This window comes from Tyto alba, unplaced genomic scaffold (genome assembly GCF_018691265.1).
Source record: "Tyto alba isolate M040663 unplaced genomic scaffold, T.alba_DEE_v4.0 Super-Scaffold_13, whole genome shotgun sequence".
Classification (NCBI taxonomy): domain Eukaryota; kingdom Metazoa; phylum Chordata; class Aves; order Strigiformes; family Tytonidae; genus Tyto; species Tyto alba.
In genome coordinates, this window is record NW_024881275.1 from 23171503 (window position 1) to 23190887 (window position 19385).

The 19385-nt window shown below is 37.0% G+C and overlaps 1 protein-coding gene across 2 annotated transcripts in view; it reads right to left on the reverse strand.

The window, feature by feature from the left end:
* KCNN2 (potassium calcium-activated channel subfamily N member 2) overlaps positions 1-19385 on the reverse strand; it is a 73279-nt gene that overhangs the window by 41391 nt on the left and 12503 nt on the right. For both annotated transcript variants that reach the window (XM_042787724.1, XM_042787723.1), the window contains exon 3: positions 11772-12190. In XM_042787724.1, the coding sequence (XP_042643658.1) occupies positions 11772-12190 (419 nt within the window). The remainder of the gene's footprint in view (positions 1-11771; positions 12191-19385) is intronic.

Genomic DNA, 19385 nt, shown 5'->3' on the forward strand with positions numbered 1-19385 from the left:
TGCGACTATTACTGAGAGCTGACAAGAATCTCTGATGTTAGGTTTACTAAATGTAACATATAATTTGCTTTTGAATGCCTTTGAAAGAATCTACTGTGAAAGACTGCAATTTAACACCAAAGTTTAAACAGCCGAGGTTACAATTTTAGAAGCTCATTAGTTTGAAGGTGTATGATGATTTTCTGAAAAGATGAATGATTAAAAACAAAGTCAAAAAGAAAAGACATTAGGGCATGAATACTTGATATTAAATCTCACTGTCCAATTTCAGGCTATGTTGCATCTCTGTGATTTCAGATTGTGGGAGGCTTTGCAGGTTACACGTACTGCATTACTTAAATTATAAAATAACATCAGAGATCAACTTTCACTCAAGGAATTAGAACATCAAGTATCTTCTTTCTGAAACTCAGCAAAGAGATAAATTGTTTTTATTAGTAGACTATTACTTAATGTAAGCAATTTGCAAGGTTGTATCCCACATGTGTTATTACATGCCCAGAAATATGCAGCCCAGCCTCTGACACTAAGGTCAGAAAGGAAACGCTATAGAAAATTCTCAGGTCAAGCCAGTTAAAGTGTCTACAAAACTGGTAAATTTAGGTTATTCAGTAACAACAAAGAGTGCAGTGGCCAAAGAAGACAGGAGAAAGATGAGCATCACCACTCTGTAACTACCTTTCGGTAAGCCCGAAGCAGTGAATTGATGGTGCCCTTGCCAAACAGCACCTGCACCAGAGTAAACTCCACATTCTCCTACCACCACCCCACTGCAAACCCAGCAGTTGGTGTGCATTGTTCCCCCATCAGATAGCCAAATAATGAATTCAAAACAAAGCCACTGACCCTTCTGACATGACTGATGGCAAGAGGTGGCGACACAGCAATGCAAAGGACTGTCACTGAGAGCTGTGGAGGCCAGACCTCACCCACCTAGCTCATGCCTGCCTGGCCAACAAAGGCTCTTTTGGTATTTTACTGGGGTGGCGAGTGTCCTCTAACAGTTACTTCATTAAATTCCAGCTAGTTTTTGGGTGCATTAGTAAGTAATAATTGCTCTGCACTTTCCAGCTGTGCAAACCCTGCTTGCGGAGTCTCTTTGCACCTGCTGAAGATGCACAAATAATCTGCCCCAAAATGGTCACAGCATTATAGGTGAGGAAATGAAATCATAGCTGTAGTAACTGAAACCCCCTGGATTGTAGACATGGCTCTGGAAAAGCTAGCTTTTGGTATCCTAATCTTCTTATACAAAATCCTGATCTTTGAAAGAATATGCTCATTTGATCAGCTCACACAACTCTTAATTCCTGAGGTTTTTTAAACGTTTCTGCTTTGTACTCTAAAGTTGCCTACAAATCAAGATATTTTTAATGCAGCCTGTCCAATGAGACAAATGTTATATAACTACATTTGTATCTACTTGAGTTTACGACTATTAACAATACCCTTTAACATGAACACAGCCTGCTTTATTATGTCATCATAACGAAATAGTACTGGTGAACATACATCACTGCACTACTGAGGTTGGGACACAATCTCGCAGTCAGGGCATACTCACAATATGAATCCCATTCAGTTTATATTAAGTGAATAATTTGTTTACACTTCTAGATGATCATGATTATCACAGACAACTACCCTAATATTAATATTAATAAAAATCTTCTGTCCTACAGTTACATCTTTAATCATTCTGTCATTTCTTGCTTATGTAATACAATATGTTTTATTGTCTCAAATACAGCATACACCATTTTTACTGCTATCTTCACCTCACAAATAGTCTTTTGCAAGTCAAAATTATTTGTAAATATTTAGTGAATGAATGGACTAAATAAATCTTCTAAAAACAACAACAAAAACAAACAAACAAACAAACCAACCAGGATTTTGGTTTGTTTTATTCATAGCTATTGCCAGACATCTTTCTCCCTTTCTGTTTCTCTCTCACACAAACATGCACTGGATACTCCAAGGTGATAACATTACTTTGCATGCACACTGATGCCCGTAACAGTGGTGGCAGATTTTTTTCTTGGCCTTGCAAAACCTATTTTCAGACCTGTATACAATTCCTTACAACTAATATTTAAGTTTGTACCCATGGCTCTTCCCAACAATTTGATGTAATTTGCATAATTACATAGTCGTGCAATAGTGCATTACGTGGGTATCCATATTACAGGATGCAATAATTTTAGCTCCATCATCAAAGGCCTTGAAGTTAATGCAAGTCCACTGACTTCCACAAATTCGCATCAGGTTCCGAACCAGGCTATAGCCCAACAGCATCTATTACTATTTCTGGTCTTAACCTGTACAGGTTGCTGCTACTCTGGGACATTTGGAGTAGTTTTTTACCTTGATTGCACCTTCCCGCTGACCAGGGACTGGTCCCTTTTGCTGTCAAGCTTGCCGTCAGAAGATACTCTTAAGTGCTAAGTCACAGTCATAAATGAAAGTATAGCACAGAGTCCCCAGTTTGGTGCCAGGACATTCCAGCTCAGCCTGATGTATGGTTGCAGCACAGTGCTGTGCACAGTGCTTGCACACACCTAGTAGGAGTACAGCTGACAGACCCTGCTAAATAGTGGATTTTAAGGTCCCACTGCCAAACTGACGTGAGCATAGCTTCCTCTCTGCAAGCGAGACTACAGAGCCTCTCACCTCAGCCTTTTCCACTTGGGCAGCAAGTCTCTGTGGGGAAAACAAATCAGCCAGCAGGACATCACCCCTGCCTGGGCAGTCTTCTCAGCACAAGCTGTCAGCACAGTTGACATCAATCAAAACTGAACAGTTTGTCTTAAACTGCTCTATTGACACATGAAGGCATTCATCTTCCTCTGAACATCACCAGTTTTCACAAGTGTTTAGCTCCCTTTTTTCCTCACTAGAAAATTACTACATTTGTTAGTACTGCAATATCATATATATAAGCATTATTCTTGGGTACCACTGTGCTAAGCAGTGTGTAAACACAGAGCAAAGACAGTCCCTGACCCAGAAGCTTGCAACTTAAATAATCTGAGATACTTGTCCAATTCACATTGCACTGATAGCTTCTGTTTTCTATTAACATACTTCAATTCAGTGAACCATTCTTGTGGCAACCCACAGGAATTTTACCAACGGATTTCATTTGACACAGAACAAGGCTTAAAAAGAAATCTTGAATATGACTCTGTTTTAGAGAAAAATAACTGCAAGTAGATTTATGTTCTATTTTCTAACTCAGGAATGTTCTTGATTGATTAGCCTACAGGCTCTGAACTAGTATAACATCACTGCTTTTGGAAGCATGAGTGTAGGTGATAACACACACCAACACTTGCACAGTTAAAAAATTAAGAAAGAAAGACATATATCATGACCCTAACTTCAAATTCATTGTTAGTGAGCACTGCACATCTGAGATCACTGAGATACCAGGAACACATACACACCCCACTGATAATGATGAAGTAAAAAGGAGAACAAGCTTATTATAAAAAACCAAATCATAATGCATTCCTTCTGAATCAGTTACTCAAATACAAATGTTTGAAACATGCTACAAATGCCCAAAACATACTACAAATGTTAAAAGGTAGGGCATTTTTATAAAAATATTTAAAATAAATTGGTATAAATAAAAGTGAAAAAGGTGTCTGGATTCCAGTCCAGAAGCTTTACAGAAATACTAGCATCAGGATATGAGAATTCCCATGTTTTGGGCCAAAATGGGGAAGAGCCATGTCACTTGCAATGAATTTAGAAGGTGAAACATCCTTCCTTCTAACCACTTTTATAATTTTTCCTTTGAATAACAATTTCTTTTTATAAATATATATATATAAAACCATTTAAAAAAGAAATAGTAAGGGTGATTTCCTTGGAGCAGAAGACAAGTGAACAGATGCAACCTTTGGTCTGACTTTTCAGGGAGAGCTGCGTGCGACAAATGTGCCCATCTCACAGATGACCCAGGGGGTGTCACGTCAAGGTAAATCTCCCTAATCCCTGTCACACACATCACTCCAGTTTGGTAGTGCCCGTTTCCCTCAGCATTAATTTCTCATAGTCAGCAATACAGATCAAATCATGCAGGCAGAACTATGTCCTCTTCCACTCCTAGTAAGAGACCGAAGCTGCCATTTCTAAATTCAAGACTTATATAATATCTCAATAATATTCCACAAGGGCTGGTGGTGGGACCCTTCCACTCTGGGCATCGTTTTGCAGCATGACACAAAATTAGGGCTCTCTGTAATTGCTGTTAAACTTTGTTGCAGGTTTAAATACCAAGTGTTTCCATAGGGATTATGGGCTTGTGTACATAACTGAGCAGTACTCAAGGAAACACTGTTGGGGATCCTTTGAATAAGCATTTTTAACATAAAGCTTTTTCAGCTCTGCAGAAATAAAACAATACCAAATTACCTGGAAAAAACTAAAGTAACCTGTAAATATGTAAAGATGTATGACCTACTGGTAGTAAAAATTTGTCTGGTGAGCTGTACTTCCCATTTATATGTTAACCATATGGGGGTACAGCATGGCTATATGCCTAAACAGAAGTTCTAAGCATAGGCTGGCCAGTAGCATGATGTCTCTGCAATACTTACTACCAGTCTGCTGCAAATTGCTTACTATCTCAAGAACAGCTGTAGCAAAAACTGTAGCTGATTTTGAACTTTTCAAGGCAAAAAACATGCAAACAAAAGAAAAATCTGAATGCACTGAGACAACAAATTAAAACAGGGAGGAGCACAGAAAAGGAAAACGAACTTACAAAATACTTTAAAAGCACCTTCTGATGTTTCCCTCTATATAACCACTAATTTCTTTAAACTGTGCGATTCCCCCCACACTATCTCCTGTAATTGACCTTATAGACTTGAATTTTTAGGACTGAATTGTAAATTCCCAGTAAAAGGAATTCTTTCCGGTCTAAGGTCAGAGTTCAGTCAGCACATTGCCCATGTATTAGAACTGAAGTGACAACCATGATCCAGACTCCTAGCTGTGGTCTGATATCCAGATCAAGAAGCAAAAGAAAATCAGTAGTAAAGCCTTAATCCCCATTTCAAGGTGCATTTTTCAAATACATTAAGCTACTGGAGCAACAAATTATATTTTGAAGCTATAAGAAATTTATTTCTGCTTCAGTATGATCATATTTTCCAAGGACTGCATTTAAGGTATTATGGCAAATAGTCTTGATACCTTTTTGAAGCAAAATATTCTGAATAGTTTAAGGTGTTGGTTAAAATGGGGAGGAAAAAAATTAACTACTGCATTTAAAAGTGCAACGACCAGAGGATGTATCTTTGGATCCAGTAAATAAATAATTATTTTTAAATTTCCATAAATTCCTCTCTTATCTGAAAGTATTTTGAGTGTGTCTAACCATTCTTGCTGAACAGTAGATTCTTTCCCAGAATTATTTTTTACAGATTCAAGAATAATGAAATGAAAAAAGTATTTTGCCTTTGAAAGCAGGTGTAGATATTCTCATCAGACTTGTATGTTTAGAGAAATCATTTTCACTTTGTTCACCATTCTTATGAGACCTTGGAAGTATATATGAGCTTCTTCAGTTCATTCTGTTTTCATACAATGGTTGCATGTATAAACCCTTTGTAAACAAAAAGGAATTTAACCTAAAAAAAAAGTTTTCCTGCTCTAGTTAGATGACCCTGAAAAACAGATATAAGATCTTTTTTAAGTAAGCAAGGAGATTTTTTTGTGCTTGTTTTTTAACCTTTTGTCTTTTGCACTCCCTCCCCCCAAGTCTGGTCTGCTATTTTTGGACTAGAGAAACACTGATCTATCTTGGTTTGATAAACTTTTGTGAAGGGATGACTGTATCCACTGAGTTACTGCACCAGATATTGTTACTTTCCATAGCTATAAGGCTATTTCTATAAATCCAAACAAACTGAAAATTATATTCTTACTTGTATTCCCAAAATTCTTCTGCTGAGAACACACAAACAGCATTGTTCCAATAGGATGCAAAATACGAATTTAAATAAATACCAATCAAACTCTGTGTGCATTAGCATAGGTGTCTTTGCTTCCTCCACTAAATGTACATAAACTGTTTTGTCTTCAAGCAGCTGAAAAACACATCATTTAGCTATTAATCCTTCTGAACACACCTAGCAAACCCTTTTTAAATTTGAGTCAATTGTTCTTTTTTGGATCTAAGTTATGTATATCAGACATTCATTGATGTAATTCTGCGAGACTCCCTTATTGCCTTCATTGTTTGATAAAAAAATAGATGTCTGTTAAGATTTGCAACAAAAATGCAACCAGTTACACCTGGTTTTAGTTATGAGTTGCTCTGAGATGTAAGTATTACAAAAGAGTAACCTATCATTTAGAGGTAATCTACACTCAGTCTGCAAAACCAGGAATCAAGACTAGAAGGCACAGAATCATGAATTCTCATTAATCATGGGTCTTCCTTGATCACATGTTGAATATTTAACAGTTAACTCTTGCCACCACTGGAGAAACCTGACTGCAAGTAGCACATTTTAGTTTCAGTAAGCCAAGAGAACGTAAAGAACTGTGATAAACAGTGAGCACTGTCAATACAAAAACATTATTTGATCTGTTGACAGTAATTAGACATACTAGCTAGAAAAAATAAAATTACTACACCATTGCTTTTGGGGGCTAAAAATAGGTTTAAAACTAAATACCCAAGCTTGGTTTGTTGCTTTGTTTTGTTCTCTTTTGTTTTTTTAACTACTAGCAAGAACCTTCACAATGGCACTGTGGAGACTGCTAAAAGCAATTTCCAGTGGAAGGTGGCCTTGTGATCATATATGCAGTGTACAACCTCAGATAAGGTCCTCATGCCAACCTATGAAGTCAAACACATACTGTGGGGAAATTAGATAGCTAAGAAACATATTTTCCTGCAGGAATTAATACCAAAAGTCTTGGTACATCTGCCTGCTTGTATCAAAAGAATCCTTAACATTCACCTAGCAGTTGTCATGTGTGAGCTGCTTACTGGAAGCTTTGCGATGCCATCATATTTCCAATAATTAAGACAGGTATTTATTTATTTGTAGAAAACAAGAATGAGCAGAGAGCAGGAAAGGGTTTCACCTTCTCAAACAGATTTTTTTTTTAGTGTTTCTTGGTTTTGTTTTTGTTAAATCAAGGAAAGAATACAGAGTAGAAGCTGATAGGAGGAAAAAATGCTGACTAAACAGATCACTCAATCTGAACTGACTTCATTGCCAGAAGTGAGAGAGAGGTACAAACAGAACCAAAAATGGTGCCAAAAATGTGCTCTCTGGGGCAGCAGAAAATCCGCTTCTGTTCTCAGTTCTGCTGCTGTAAATCTGCAGTAACTCCAGGCATGTGATATGAGCTGTTCTGGAGGTACAGCAGTGTAACATGGGCACATGTGGCTCACGTTGCCCTGGTACATGGGCATGTTATAGCCATGTGTGCTTCAGATGGGAAGGTTCTTTCTGCTTTTGCACAGAAAATAAAAGATCAGCAAGAACAACTACCTTCAACATAACCTAGAAAAACTGCACACTTCTCACAGCAGAGACAGGTCTGCTCCAGAACAGCAAAGGAAATTTCTCAGACTTTTCAATAACATAATGCTATATGTATTCACTTTTTTTTTTTTTTAGAAACCAAATATTTCTATTTTACCTGCCATAAACAACTGACAGCCATGCAGAGCTATTTCAGTATGGGAGACTGCAAAAAGTAGTCTGCTTACAGGGCTCATAATTCATATATGAAAGTAACATATTCATAAGTGTTCTAAGATCAGGTGCCTCAGAGATATTATACAAACATATATTGAGATCTATAAAAAATTTAGATTTCCATTATGAAGCCCATATATGACAGACAACAATATACTGATGCTAGCAATGAAAAGGCAGATATTAAAACCTATGTAATGCAATCTTACCCTCAAAGCAGACCTGAGCAATAAAAAAGCAAGTTTTTTGGCATTGTGTATACACTTCTGTGCTTTCCCCACCTTTTCTTCCCAAACTCCCTCAGCCAGATTACTCTGCAGCCCTAGCAACGCATTTATACTCAGCTGGCTGACCACCATCATTATCTGTACCACATTCTGCTCTCATGGATGACCTTAAACTGCAATCCTGGAAAATACCTTGCTCACTAACCCAAAGTGTCACTTGCTATAATTAGCATTCTGGGAGCTAACAATACAGCCATTAAGGCACTGAGAAAGACATGTCCTGCCTTAGTTCAGTGTTTATCAAGTGATCAGTCAGATGACCATTAAAGCAGTGAAGTCTTTATTCAGACTGTCAACTTGCCTGCAACAACCCATAAACTTGTGTCTCCAGGGTTTTCCTTAGAGAGATGGATAATGATGCTCTTCCATGTTACCTTCCTCTCTATGAAATTCAGTACTTCCAAATCCCCCCCTCTATTTCCAGGGCAGCCTGCAGTGAGAAAAACCTGACTTCAAATACTACAACAGTCTCAGAATCAGGCTGTCATTCAGCAGCAACAGCTTTTGCCGAGTACACGCGGCTTCACAGTAAGGACACTGCCCACTGCAAATTCCCCTCTCACCAAGGATATGGAATAGCACGAGAACGTTTTATCTCCATTCCAAACTTTTAATATTTTAATGTACTAAATCTTATCACCATCATCTTGTTCCAATTTGGATGGCCAGCTAGCTGTTTTAATAGACTGAAGAAATACTAAAACCATTAGTGTAAAGCTTCATGTAAAACTACTACACAACATAAATTAAACATCTTGGTGCTACAGTGATGCTGAGAACTGCTTAACACCATCAGATTTCATTCATGTAAATCCCCCCTCACCAAGACAGAGCCACCAGACTGCTGCTTAATTCCTAATTTCTGATAAATGTATCAAAATTCATTAGGGTTTTATGCATAATGTCAAGTGGAATAGCAAATACTCCTAATGATAACATTTATCTTCAGGATCATTTTGTGTACATGAAACAAGTCTATTCTAACAAATAAAGATTCCCTCTAGTTAAAACTGAGGAAAAGTCAAGATCAGATGAAAGAAATGTATTTTATTTGTCTAAACTAAACTTTACGACTGAGCACATCAAAGCCATTAAGATGTCATGAGACATGTTCTGAGCACCACTACACAGCACAGAATGGATTCAGTGGCAATATTTGTCCTTTCCCATGACAAATGGCTAATGCATCTGTCTCCAGCTATACAAGAAGGGATGTTTAGCTTCAGGTGGCTGAGTGTTAAGAGCATTCCAATGTGTGGGGATTTTGTTTGTTGTTTTGTGTTTTTTTTTTTTTTTTTTCTTCCTGAGAGCTTTTTTTAAAAATGTACTTCTCCATGGGCTATGGATCTACAGGTTTTTGGTGACTAATTAGTAACTGGAATCCAGAGTCAGTATCATTCATTAGGTAAAGCACTTACATATTCTCTCAAGGGAAAATCTGAGGCAAAACACACAAGAATTGGCTGTGCAACTAGCATGAATGACATAAATGTCTAATTCCCAAAGCCAAGATATATCCCTTCTAGTGTTTCTGAAACATAAAATTAACGATTTTGTTAAATGTGAAGGAACATAATCTTGGACTGGACTCCGCTGACAGACAGTAATTATGCTAGAGACATATTAATCTAATACTTATTCTACATTTAACTTGCTTTTAGTTGTGTTTTGCTTCAGTTTCAGAGGAGTCAGTGGCTATCCAGCTTACTATCCAAACCATTACAGTCACTTCAAGGACAGCAACTGTAAATTAAAATGTGGAAAATCCATTACTAGTTTAGCAGAGAGTTGAAGAAAATTCAGCCTTGTTTGCAACCCTGAGTTCAGTGTACCTGTCTGAACAAATAAGCTTCTTCTGAGGAGCACAGCGATGCAGAAGTGCCTCAGTTCTAAATAGAAATAAACAAACTCACAAAATCAAAACTTTGTGATAGTGTTGTCTTCATTCTCCCTGACTGGAAAATGGGTTAGGTAGTCTTTGTTTCTTTCAGTATTACTTATACACTGTACATTCTTGTCCTACCACCTTTATACTAACAAATAAGTATATTCTACAAATGTGTATCAGACAGCAGTTAATATTTTTCAGTAATTTTTCAGTGAGAGGGTCAAGATTTATAAGCTTATTTTGAATGTGCATCTATTAAAAAGTTAATAACACATCTATTTAATGCGACTATTTAATAATAATAAAATATAGATTATTAAGCAGTGATATGTAAAACAGTGACAGCAATGGATGCTGAAGTTATTCAGAGCCACTTCACAAGTGACAATTTGGGAAATTCCTGGGTAGACACTCTGGAATTCCTGGGCAGTAATTCTGTTGAAAGAAAACTAGTGGGAACAGAGGTGAAGAATGTGAGTCAAAGAGGAGAGGCTTTGCAGAAGTCAGCTACATATGAAACGAGAATATGTTTACTAAAATACAACTATTATATATTGAGCCGATATCTAGGGTGCTCCATCTGTTGCCACTATGGGGAATTTTTTGAAACTACAATATGTCACTGTTAACACGGCATTTTCAGAACATTCTTAAATGACACAATAACACAAAGAAACAACACTGACACAAAGCATCTCCTGTAACAAACTACATTCCACAATTCTGGGAATTTCAGTAATAGAAACTACAACATCAACATGATCTCTACACTCAGTTTATAAGATCAGCTATTTTTCTTTGCAACAAACTGAGAAGTAATGTAAGGAGTAACTTCCAAAAGTAACATAACCATAACAGTTGGTGTGCAATTTAACTGCTGATTTAAATCAGCTAGTTGTCACAAATAACTCCCCTAAACTGCTTCTAAAGTGGGCAGATATGGAAAGGAAAAGGCAAAACAATATGGTTAACAGCCAGCAGCAAAAATGCCTTAAATAGGTTGCAGATCTTCCATCTTAAGTAAGAAGAAATTTATTCCAGGATCTAAGAGCTGTCCCAGGCATTAAACCTTTCATAGATCATCATCCTAATTGTCTCCTTACAGTTAACCTATCTTATATTCCAAAGCAATCCTATCCAAACAGAAGCACATTTGTTTTTGTTAAAGCTATGTTTGAGAAATTCAATTTCAAGTTGTCAGTACTGATAGGGGAGGTTGGAACAGTAAATCTAGCTGAAATGAATTAAAGTCTGCCTCTCAAGTACACTTTTTCTGATTTTTAAGGGAAGAAAAGAGAATGGTATTACTGTAATTAATCTGCCTGTTACCCTTTTCTGATCTTGCCAACTCCCCAACAATATTTTGCACTCCCTTTTTTTCTACATACAGTAAAACTCAAATTAAAAAAAAACAACCAAACATTTTCCATTGGAATTTTACATGGCTATCTTGTCTACCTTACCCCCAATAAATTTAACTCACGTACAAAACAAAAAAAAGCTGGTATCAATGCAGAATATCAACAACTACTCTTAAAGACATTTTATGGTACCTGTCCCCTAAGTTTTAGCAAACATACCTGAAGTGTACCAAAACAGTGAAATCAAATCACAATGCTACAGTAAACAGCGTGGCACAAACCACTGTGCAGAAGTCCTTCAGTTTAAAAGGCAACACATTCCTGACAATCTGTGACACAGAATGCAACCCAACCAACACTCAAAATATCAAGGACCAGGAAGCTCCATTCCATTAAATATTTAGGTTCCCTGAATCCAAAACTGAAGAGGCAAAACAAGAGAGAAAAATAGAAAGACAGACAGACAGAAAGAACTGAACAAACAAAACAACCTTACCTTTCACAAGCTCGGACAGTCCATGCAGCAATTATCCATAATGAGATACTAAAAACCAACAGTACAGTTCCTGGACATATTGTCATTAGAGTCTTCATAACAAAACGGGTATTGAAGTTTATCTTATTTAATGCTCCAATGCTTCTAGATGAGGCATCTGTGAAAAGTTTGCTATGCAAAAGCATAACTCTGGCAATAAGGTATAGTCTTAAGAACATTGGTATAGATAAAATAATATCCACATCAGCTGTTGTTGTGGATGGAGCGTAAGAAAAGGCGAGCCGGGCTGTCCATGTGAATGTATAGTTCCCAGGTATGGGATGTATAGCACACACCAGTATTTCCAAGCAGATAAAGAAAATACGCTCATAAGTCATGGCTATTCTCCAGTCATCTGCTCCATTGTCCACCATGAACAACTGAAATAATAAAATATAAGGTTAACTTTAGTACGTCATTAACAAACCTTGTTATAATTCCATTTTAAAATACCACAGTTTTCAGAGCTGCCAATGACCACTAAAAAGAAATATGCCATTTCAGAAAATGACATTACTACATCACTATGAATTGAAACAGAACTCTAGTTAAGACAAAAATATTTTTTTTCATGCACTATTTTAAAAACTGCACATGAAACTAAATTTTCACATATTATTTATTATGAATTCCTCATATTTTAATTGTCACTTCTGAGAAAACAAAACTCTGGACCAATTAATCCTTGTCTCTTCAAAATCAATTGCTTACTCTAAGTTAAAAAAATTTTTAAAAATTTAAGAAAGTGTTTTCATAATGGATACCTAAATTATTGAAAATACTTTCTAAGATGTAATATTAAGCCTGCTGTAGAGCGTATCCATGCTTCAGCCAGGGTGATATTATACTTTCTATAGAATTGTCCAAGCTTTCTTCAAGCTTTAAGCACCAACACAGATCAATGTAAGATGTAAAGCTACACGAGAAAATTCACAAAGACTCAAAAAGACATCTCATGGTGAAAATTCAAAAAGTAACGGCCAGCAAATATCAGAATAGCCCAGGCATCCAGGTGGTGTCTACTGGTAGCTGAAAATTAAATGCACATGTTGGTTCTTGCACAACCGTGGCCTTCAGCTTGCCACCAAGGAACAAAGGTACTGAAACATTTCATACTGTTTAGTAATGGATGTTTCTGATGAGTTACTAAATAAATACTTAATCAAACAGTATTTGTCACTAGTAGAGAGTAGCGATATACAAGAAGTTGCAAATAGGCAACTTTTCAAAAAGGAGCATAACCCATACTGACAGAGAGATACAATCTCGGTGACAAGAGGAAATAATCTCATTACTTCAACTATAGTCCAAATCTAAACAATGGTGTTCAATAAATAGGTAAGAGGCAATAAAAATACTTTTGCAGAATTTTAAAAAATACATTATTTAACAATAATGGGTGAGAAGGGAAAGTACACGAAGAACATGCTCCTTAATGTAAGAAAAGTATTTTCTGCACACTACACACCATGTATACAGCCAAAACCCCAGTTACTGATATGACACTGCTCTTTGCCCCTTTCCATCTTTCAAGAGTTTAAAAATAAAAGCCTGATTTCTCTGTATATGTTTTTAGAGATTGAAAACATACTCTGCATCCTCCTCCCAATATATTCAGTTTGTCTTTCAGAAAATTGCTCCAGTCATTTGTTTTGAAAAGTGATAACCACAAATTAACTTTACTGTAGTTGAACTGATACTTGAAAAAATAAAGATGTTAACTATAGTAAGAAACAAAACAAAACAAATTTCTGTATTTGTGGACCTGGTTTCCACCCCCTTACGTTCTTTCCCTCCATCTTACTGTATTGGGTGTTGGTGATAAGGTTTTGGTACTGGGGGTGGCTGCAGGGGTGGTGCCTGCAGGAAGACGTCAGGGGCTGCTGTGCAGTGGACCCACTGCATGACATGGCTTTGTTCATCAGTGAAGCTGGTGGTGCTTCTGTGAAAGCATATTTAAGAAAGGGCGAAATGCTGTCCAGGCATTGAGGAGTGAAGGAAAAAAGTATGAGAAACAACCCTGGAAATGCTAAGGTCAGAGAAGAAGAAGTAGGAGGAGGTGCTCCAGGCACTGGAACAGAGATTTCCTTGCATCCCTCGGAGAGGACCATGGTGACAGAGGTATTTCCCCGAAGCCTATGGAGAGGACCACACTGGAGCAGATGCCTATACTGCAGCCCATGGGGGACTCCACACCAGAGCAAGGTGGGTATTTCCTGAAGGAACTGCCACCTGTGGAGAGCCCACACTGGAGCAGATTCTCCTTAGAAGAACTAATGTCCATGGAGGTCCCACGCTGGAGCAGGTTTAGCTTGAAGGGCTGTGGCCATAGACAGGACCCACAATGGAGCAAGGGAAAAGCATGAGGATGAAGGAGTGGCTGTTGTGGACAGACTCCCATTTCCAATATCCCCTGTGCCACTCATGGGGAAGAAGATAGAGCAGTTGGAAATGAAGGAGAGATGTTGAGCCTGAGAAGAGGAGGCAAGGTGTTTTAGTTTTTGCCTTTGTTTCTCACCACCCTATTCTACTCTTAACTGGTAACAGATTAATTTTGCCCAAATTGAGCCTGCTTTGCCAATGCTGGTAATTGGTAAGGAATCTCTCCACCTTTACCTCAACTCACAAACTTTTTCAATTTAATTTCTCTCCTTGTTCTGTTGAGGAGGAGAGTGAGTGGCTGGATTGGGGTCTGGCAGCTGGCCAAGGTTGAGCCACCACACTTTTGTATAGTTCTTGCCTCCACTGCAATACCATTAAAGACAAAGAAACACAGTGCTGAATCAAGCTAAAGAAACAGTGAACTTGATGTATGCAACATGAGCACATACACCTTCTTTTACCTGTGGTCATTCTGCAAACTTCAACAGTAGATATGCAAATTAATACTGGAAGGCCAATGTATGTGTGTATGTATGCATTACCCAAAGAGTGCTGGTTGGCACTTAGGAAATGTACTATTTGGTATGAAGGGCCAAACTTTAAAAGCACAGGAAGGCTCGAGTGCATTTGATTCTTCTGATTAGCCTGTAAATGCTGTCAGTCAGATCACAGAAGTGCTACATCAGTTATGAAGAGGTCAAGGTATTCAGAACACCCAGAATACAGATGAATAGTAACCAGCTTGACTGAAAAAGAGATAAGTAATATCAACTCTCTTAAATGCTGTGTGGGTTTCTGAATAATAAATTAACAACAGAGATAAATATTTCAATTCTCAGATACATATCAAGTATATGTCAAACTGACAGTTTTTAAAAATTCTTCTAAAGTTTCAAAATCTGCTGAAAAAAGCAATGGTCTTTTGTCCTCCTTTTTTACCTATCATTTTCACAGATTTCAAAAAGAATTCTATATGCAGAAAGGCAATTAGAGAAAAATGATACCTTAAATACTGATACAATTTAAAAGATGAGAATAGAAGAACACTGAGTTAAATTTAGGCATTAGAATTTGATCTTACAATTTTCATATAAGAAAATATTATTTAATCACTGAGGTTTTTCAAATCTTTAAGATGTCATTAAGGAATACATGATAACATATTCACCTGCCAGCAGTAGAAATCCTAACATGTTACAAGGAAAGAAGTTTCTCAGTAGTGCTTAGTAGAACGGATTATGTTTGCAGACACAGAAGATCCCTATCAACTTCCCTTGACTTCAGCTGTGCCACTTTCTCCTAAGGAAAATAATATTTTAAAGTGATAGTATCTTCAGCTGTCACAGAATGAGATTTAAGAGGTGAAAACGTGGAAGGTAGAAACCACCAGAAGCCACAAAGGACCACAGATCCAGTACAAACATCTCTATTTCATAAAAATATTAACATTTCAAAATCATATTTATGAGGAAGATTTCCTTACACACTGTGTCTCTAAATTCAAACTATGATGGATATCAAATACTTTGGAACAAATATGGGCCTCTAAAACAGGCTGCGAATAACAACTAAATTGGGACATACTGAAATGACACAGAAATTAGTACAGGATTTTATATCCATTTTATATACTTGCAATTATGCAACCTACTAAATGTAACTTTGACTTTTAATTTGAAAGATATAGAGGTATTTGTGCATGTCTGCATGCTTGGCTAGGTACATTTCCTATTCAGAATGTGAGGAAGGTAAATGAATGAAGAGAGACAAAAACAGCTGAACAGCACAATTTAAAGGGTTCGTATACACTCTTTTAGCTGCTTTCAGTCAATCCTGTTATAATAACCATGCATTAATTTCAAGATACTATTCCCCATTTGAACAGAGAATGATGCTAGCAATAAAAAGAGAACATAATAAAAGTGAGCAAATTCTTCCGATAGAATTGAGTCCTGCACTCCACAGAGAAGGCCAAACTCCAGTCAAGGTCAAAGAAGTTATGCCTGTTCATAGCTTTCAAATTTCTTATAATTATTCAGTCTTAAAATCTACCACAAGTACTTCATCAGTGTTTTGTAAGGTTCTTCAAATGCAGAACTCTCATATACGTTTACTAAGTCTGCAGTCTATACAAAAAATTCTAAAGTTATTTTCACCTGAAATTATGTATTTCCAGCATGTTATATGTAAATGCTAAGACATAAATCAATCTTTAACTTCAAGTAATATTGTATTGCCACACAGTAAAAACATTAAAATAAATATAATATCATAGATATTTATATAGGTAGCTGTATATTTACAGAACACTTTATTAAAATCATGTAACACCAGATAAGGAAAAGAGAAACACATTCACAGTAGCCATTGCACATAATGACAAATCCCCAAAGTTACTTAAAACAAAAAGAGAGAAGTTAATTTTGTAAATCATTAGTATATTAGAACAGATTCATAGCAGGCTATCAGAGGATGTTGGTGAATGCAAAGAACAAGGAAACTAGACATCTTCTAAAAATGCCTTTACAATTCAGGTAGAAGAACAAATCTGAAAACTGTATCACTACTTTGCTGTAATGCTGTGTGGATACGTTAACACAGTAGCAAAAAGGAAGCAATAAACAGTGATAAAGTAGCATCAGCTGCACTCCTGGAAGCACTCCTGGCAGCAGGGGCCTCAGCTGTACTCACAACCCTATTACTGCAATTGTTTAATTTAAGAATCCAAATTTAATTTGGTTAAATACTGAAGTCACTTAAACCTTATAAAAGAACTGATGGGATTATGATTCAGAGTAGCAAAATACAGCCTCTGGGGCTGCTGATGTACCAAAATTTTTGACCAGACATTTTTCAATAGTTTCTAGTCCCCAAAATATCATTTATACAACCAAAAAGACCATTATGGTACTCAGAGAGGCTGAAGATACTGCTTTCGTTTTACTAATCCCAGCACCCAAGTAATTGTCCCACAGCACCCCATTAAGTACAAATGATTTAAAACCACATGGTGGTAGGAGATAGACATCTCAAGCATTTACCACAGTTCCCCCTAACTAGGGCATGAAAAAGACCTTTTTTCCATCATCAGAAGGCATGTAATCAAAGGGTCTCTAAGTTATTGAAAGGCCTGTCCTTGACCTTTGAGAGCCTGTAAGAGTTCCTGAGGGCTGCTGTACTCCCCATCCTAAATACAACACCGCACAGCAGAAACGTTAATGGGTTTAAGTTGCATGTGAAGTCACGAGACATCAAACACCTTCTGCATAGAAAGCACAGAAAGCAAAGACTATGTTTTTCACAAAATTACATGAGGGCTTGGTTATCTTATATTTTCCAGAATGTCTCCCACATCCAGAGTTAAAAAACGGCTTTTTACAATTGGCAGAGATCGAATCAAAAAGATAGTTTTGAACCACAGCTCTTTTCACCAAGAACCTAAGGACTGAGTGAGGTCATCTGGATGTAGCCAGCCCTTAGGAAACGTTTCAGCAGCTAACTTAACCTAACCTAACCTAACCACACCACAACTTGTTCAGAACTCAATTTTCATCAGCTGCCATTCCACACTACCCCCTGCTTTTTGCCCGCCTGCTCTGGCTCACTCTCCCTGCTAAGACAGTGCAACAGGACACGAGCTATGCCAGCTTTATTGCATCTGGAACGGAAAGTTGCAAAGAAATAGTGAATTAATTGCTTAGGTTCCCTTCACACTTTCACAAATATGAAGAAATCACCACACTGAACAAATTACCATGCAAATAAAAAATAATCCCAAAACAACAACAAAGAAATCTCTTTAAAAACTTCTGGTCTTTCAGGTCTGCTACAACTACTACACTGATCTTGGCAGTACGGAGATGGAAACACTGATTTCAATGTTAGGGATTTAGTTTTGCACTGAAGCAGCAGTTCTAAAACTTCATATATGAGGAACACAGTACATCTTCCCAGAAAATAACTGTGCTATTTTACAGAACTAATTTTTAGAATGCATTTTTAAAGAGACCTAATAGTCTGTATTTTTCCCCATTTTGACTACCTTAGAAATGAAGTAACTGATTCTACAATCTTCTTGCAGAAGCAAAACTCACTGGGGAAAACTATCTACATTTCAGTATTTTCATGTTGTTAATTTTACATTATTATTTTACAATTCTTCATTTAGGATTTGTTTTTCTCCATTCAGTACTAAAAATAATTTGTTCCACAGATCACTGCATGAAGAAATGCCATCTCCCAAAACGGCTGCCATCTGCCACTGTTCCCAATGCGATAGCAGCCTCACTCTCTTCAGGGATGATCAGCCTCATTACTCCTAGGAAAACTGGAACCAATTAAAAAAAAAAAAAAAAGAGGATGTATTTTCTGAAGAATTGGTGATATTTTTGCAAGTGAATACGGGAAAGAGAAGTTCAAGGAAGAAACACCAAATCTGAAGCTAGATAAACTGAGCTAACTCATTCATTCTGCTGCAGTAGTATACCAGTGACTCTACACTTAGTAATTTGTTTTTCAGGAACAACTGGTACCAACATATCATATACACAAGAATTTGTCTTCTCAGTTCCTCTTTTAGTGTTTACTTATGACATAAATACTTAAGGTATTTGGGAAAGTTTGTGTGTTTGTTTTTAAAGCGGGTATATTTTTATTTAACTAACAATGGGTGAACACACATCACCACCACAGGAATTATAAAGTCCCTGTATTGTTTTTACTGTCTCAGAAACACAGTTAAACTGGGAACCTCATTTAAGGGTATGTTTAAAATAACTCCAAATACAGAAACACAAAATCTAAGTATTTAAGTGTTGTCCTAAACTATGACCACTTAAATAAGGGGAACTAAGAATTGGGCAGCAGGAGAAGCAGAGTGTAGTTTGATGTACTTATGTATTTAAAAATAATAATAAACATGGTCACACACTAATCCTAAGTCTATAGAGGCATTCCTGCAAGAACTGCTTCTGCAGTTCGCCCTGGCAAGCAAAACTGGGAGGGCAGTGGAATAAAGCTGCTATTTAGTTAGTACCTGTTACTCCTGAAGGCCTAAAGTGAGCTTCTGGCTAAACCATACAGCAGATAAAGTCTCCAAGCTACTTCAACGATTAAGTTAAAATATCTTTAAGAAGGGCAACTTCTGACATCCAGTTAAATAAACACAGACATAAGCTTCTTTACAGACAATTA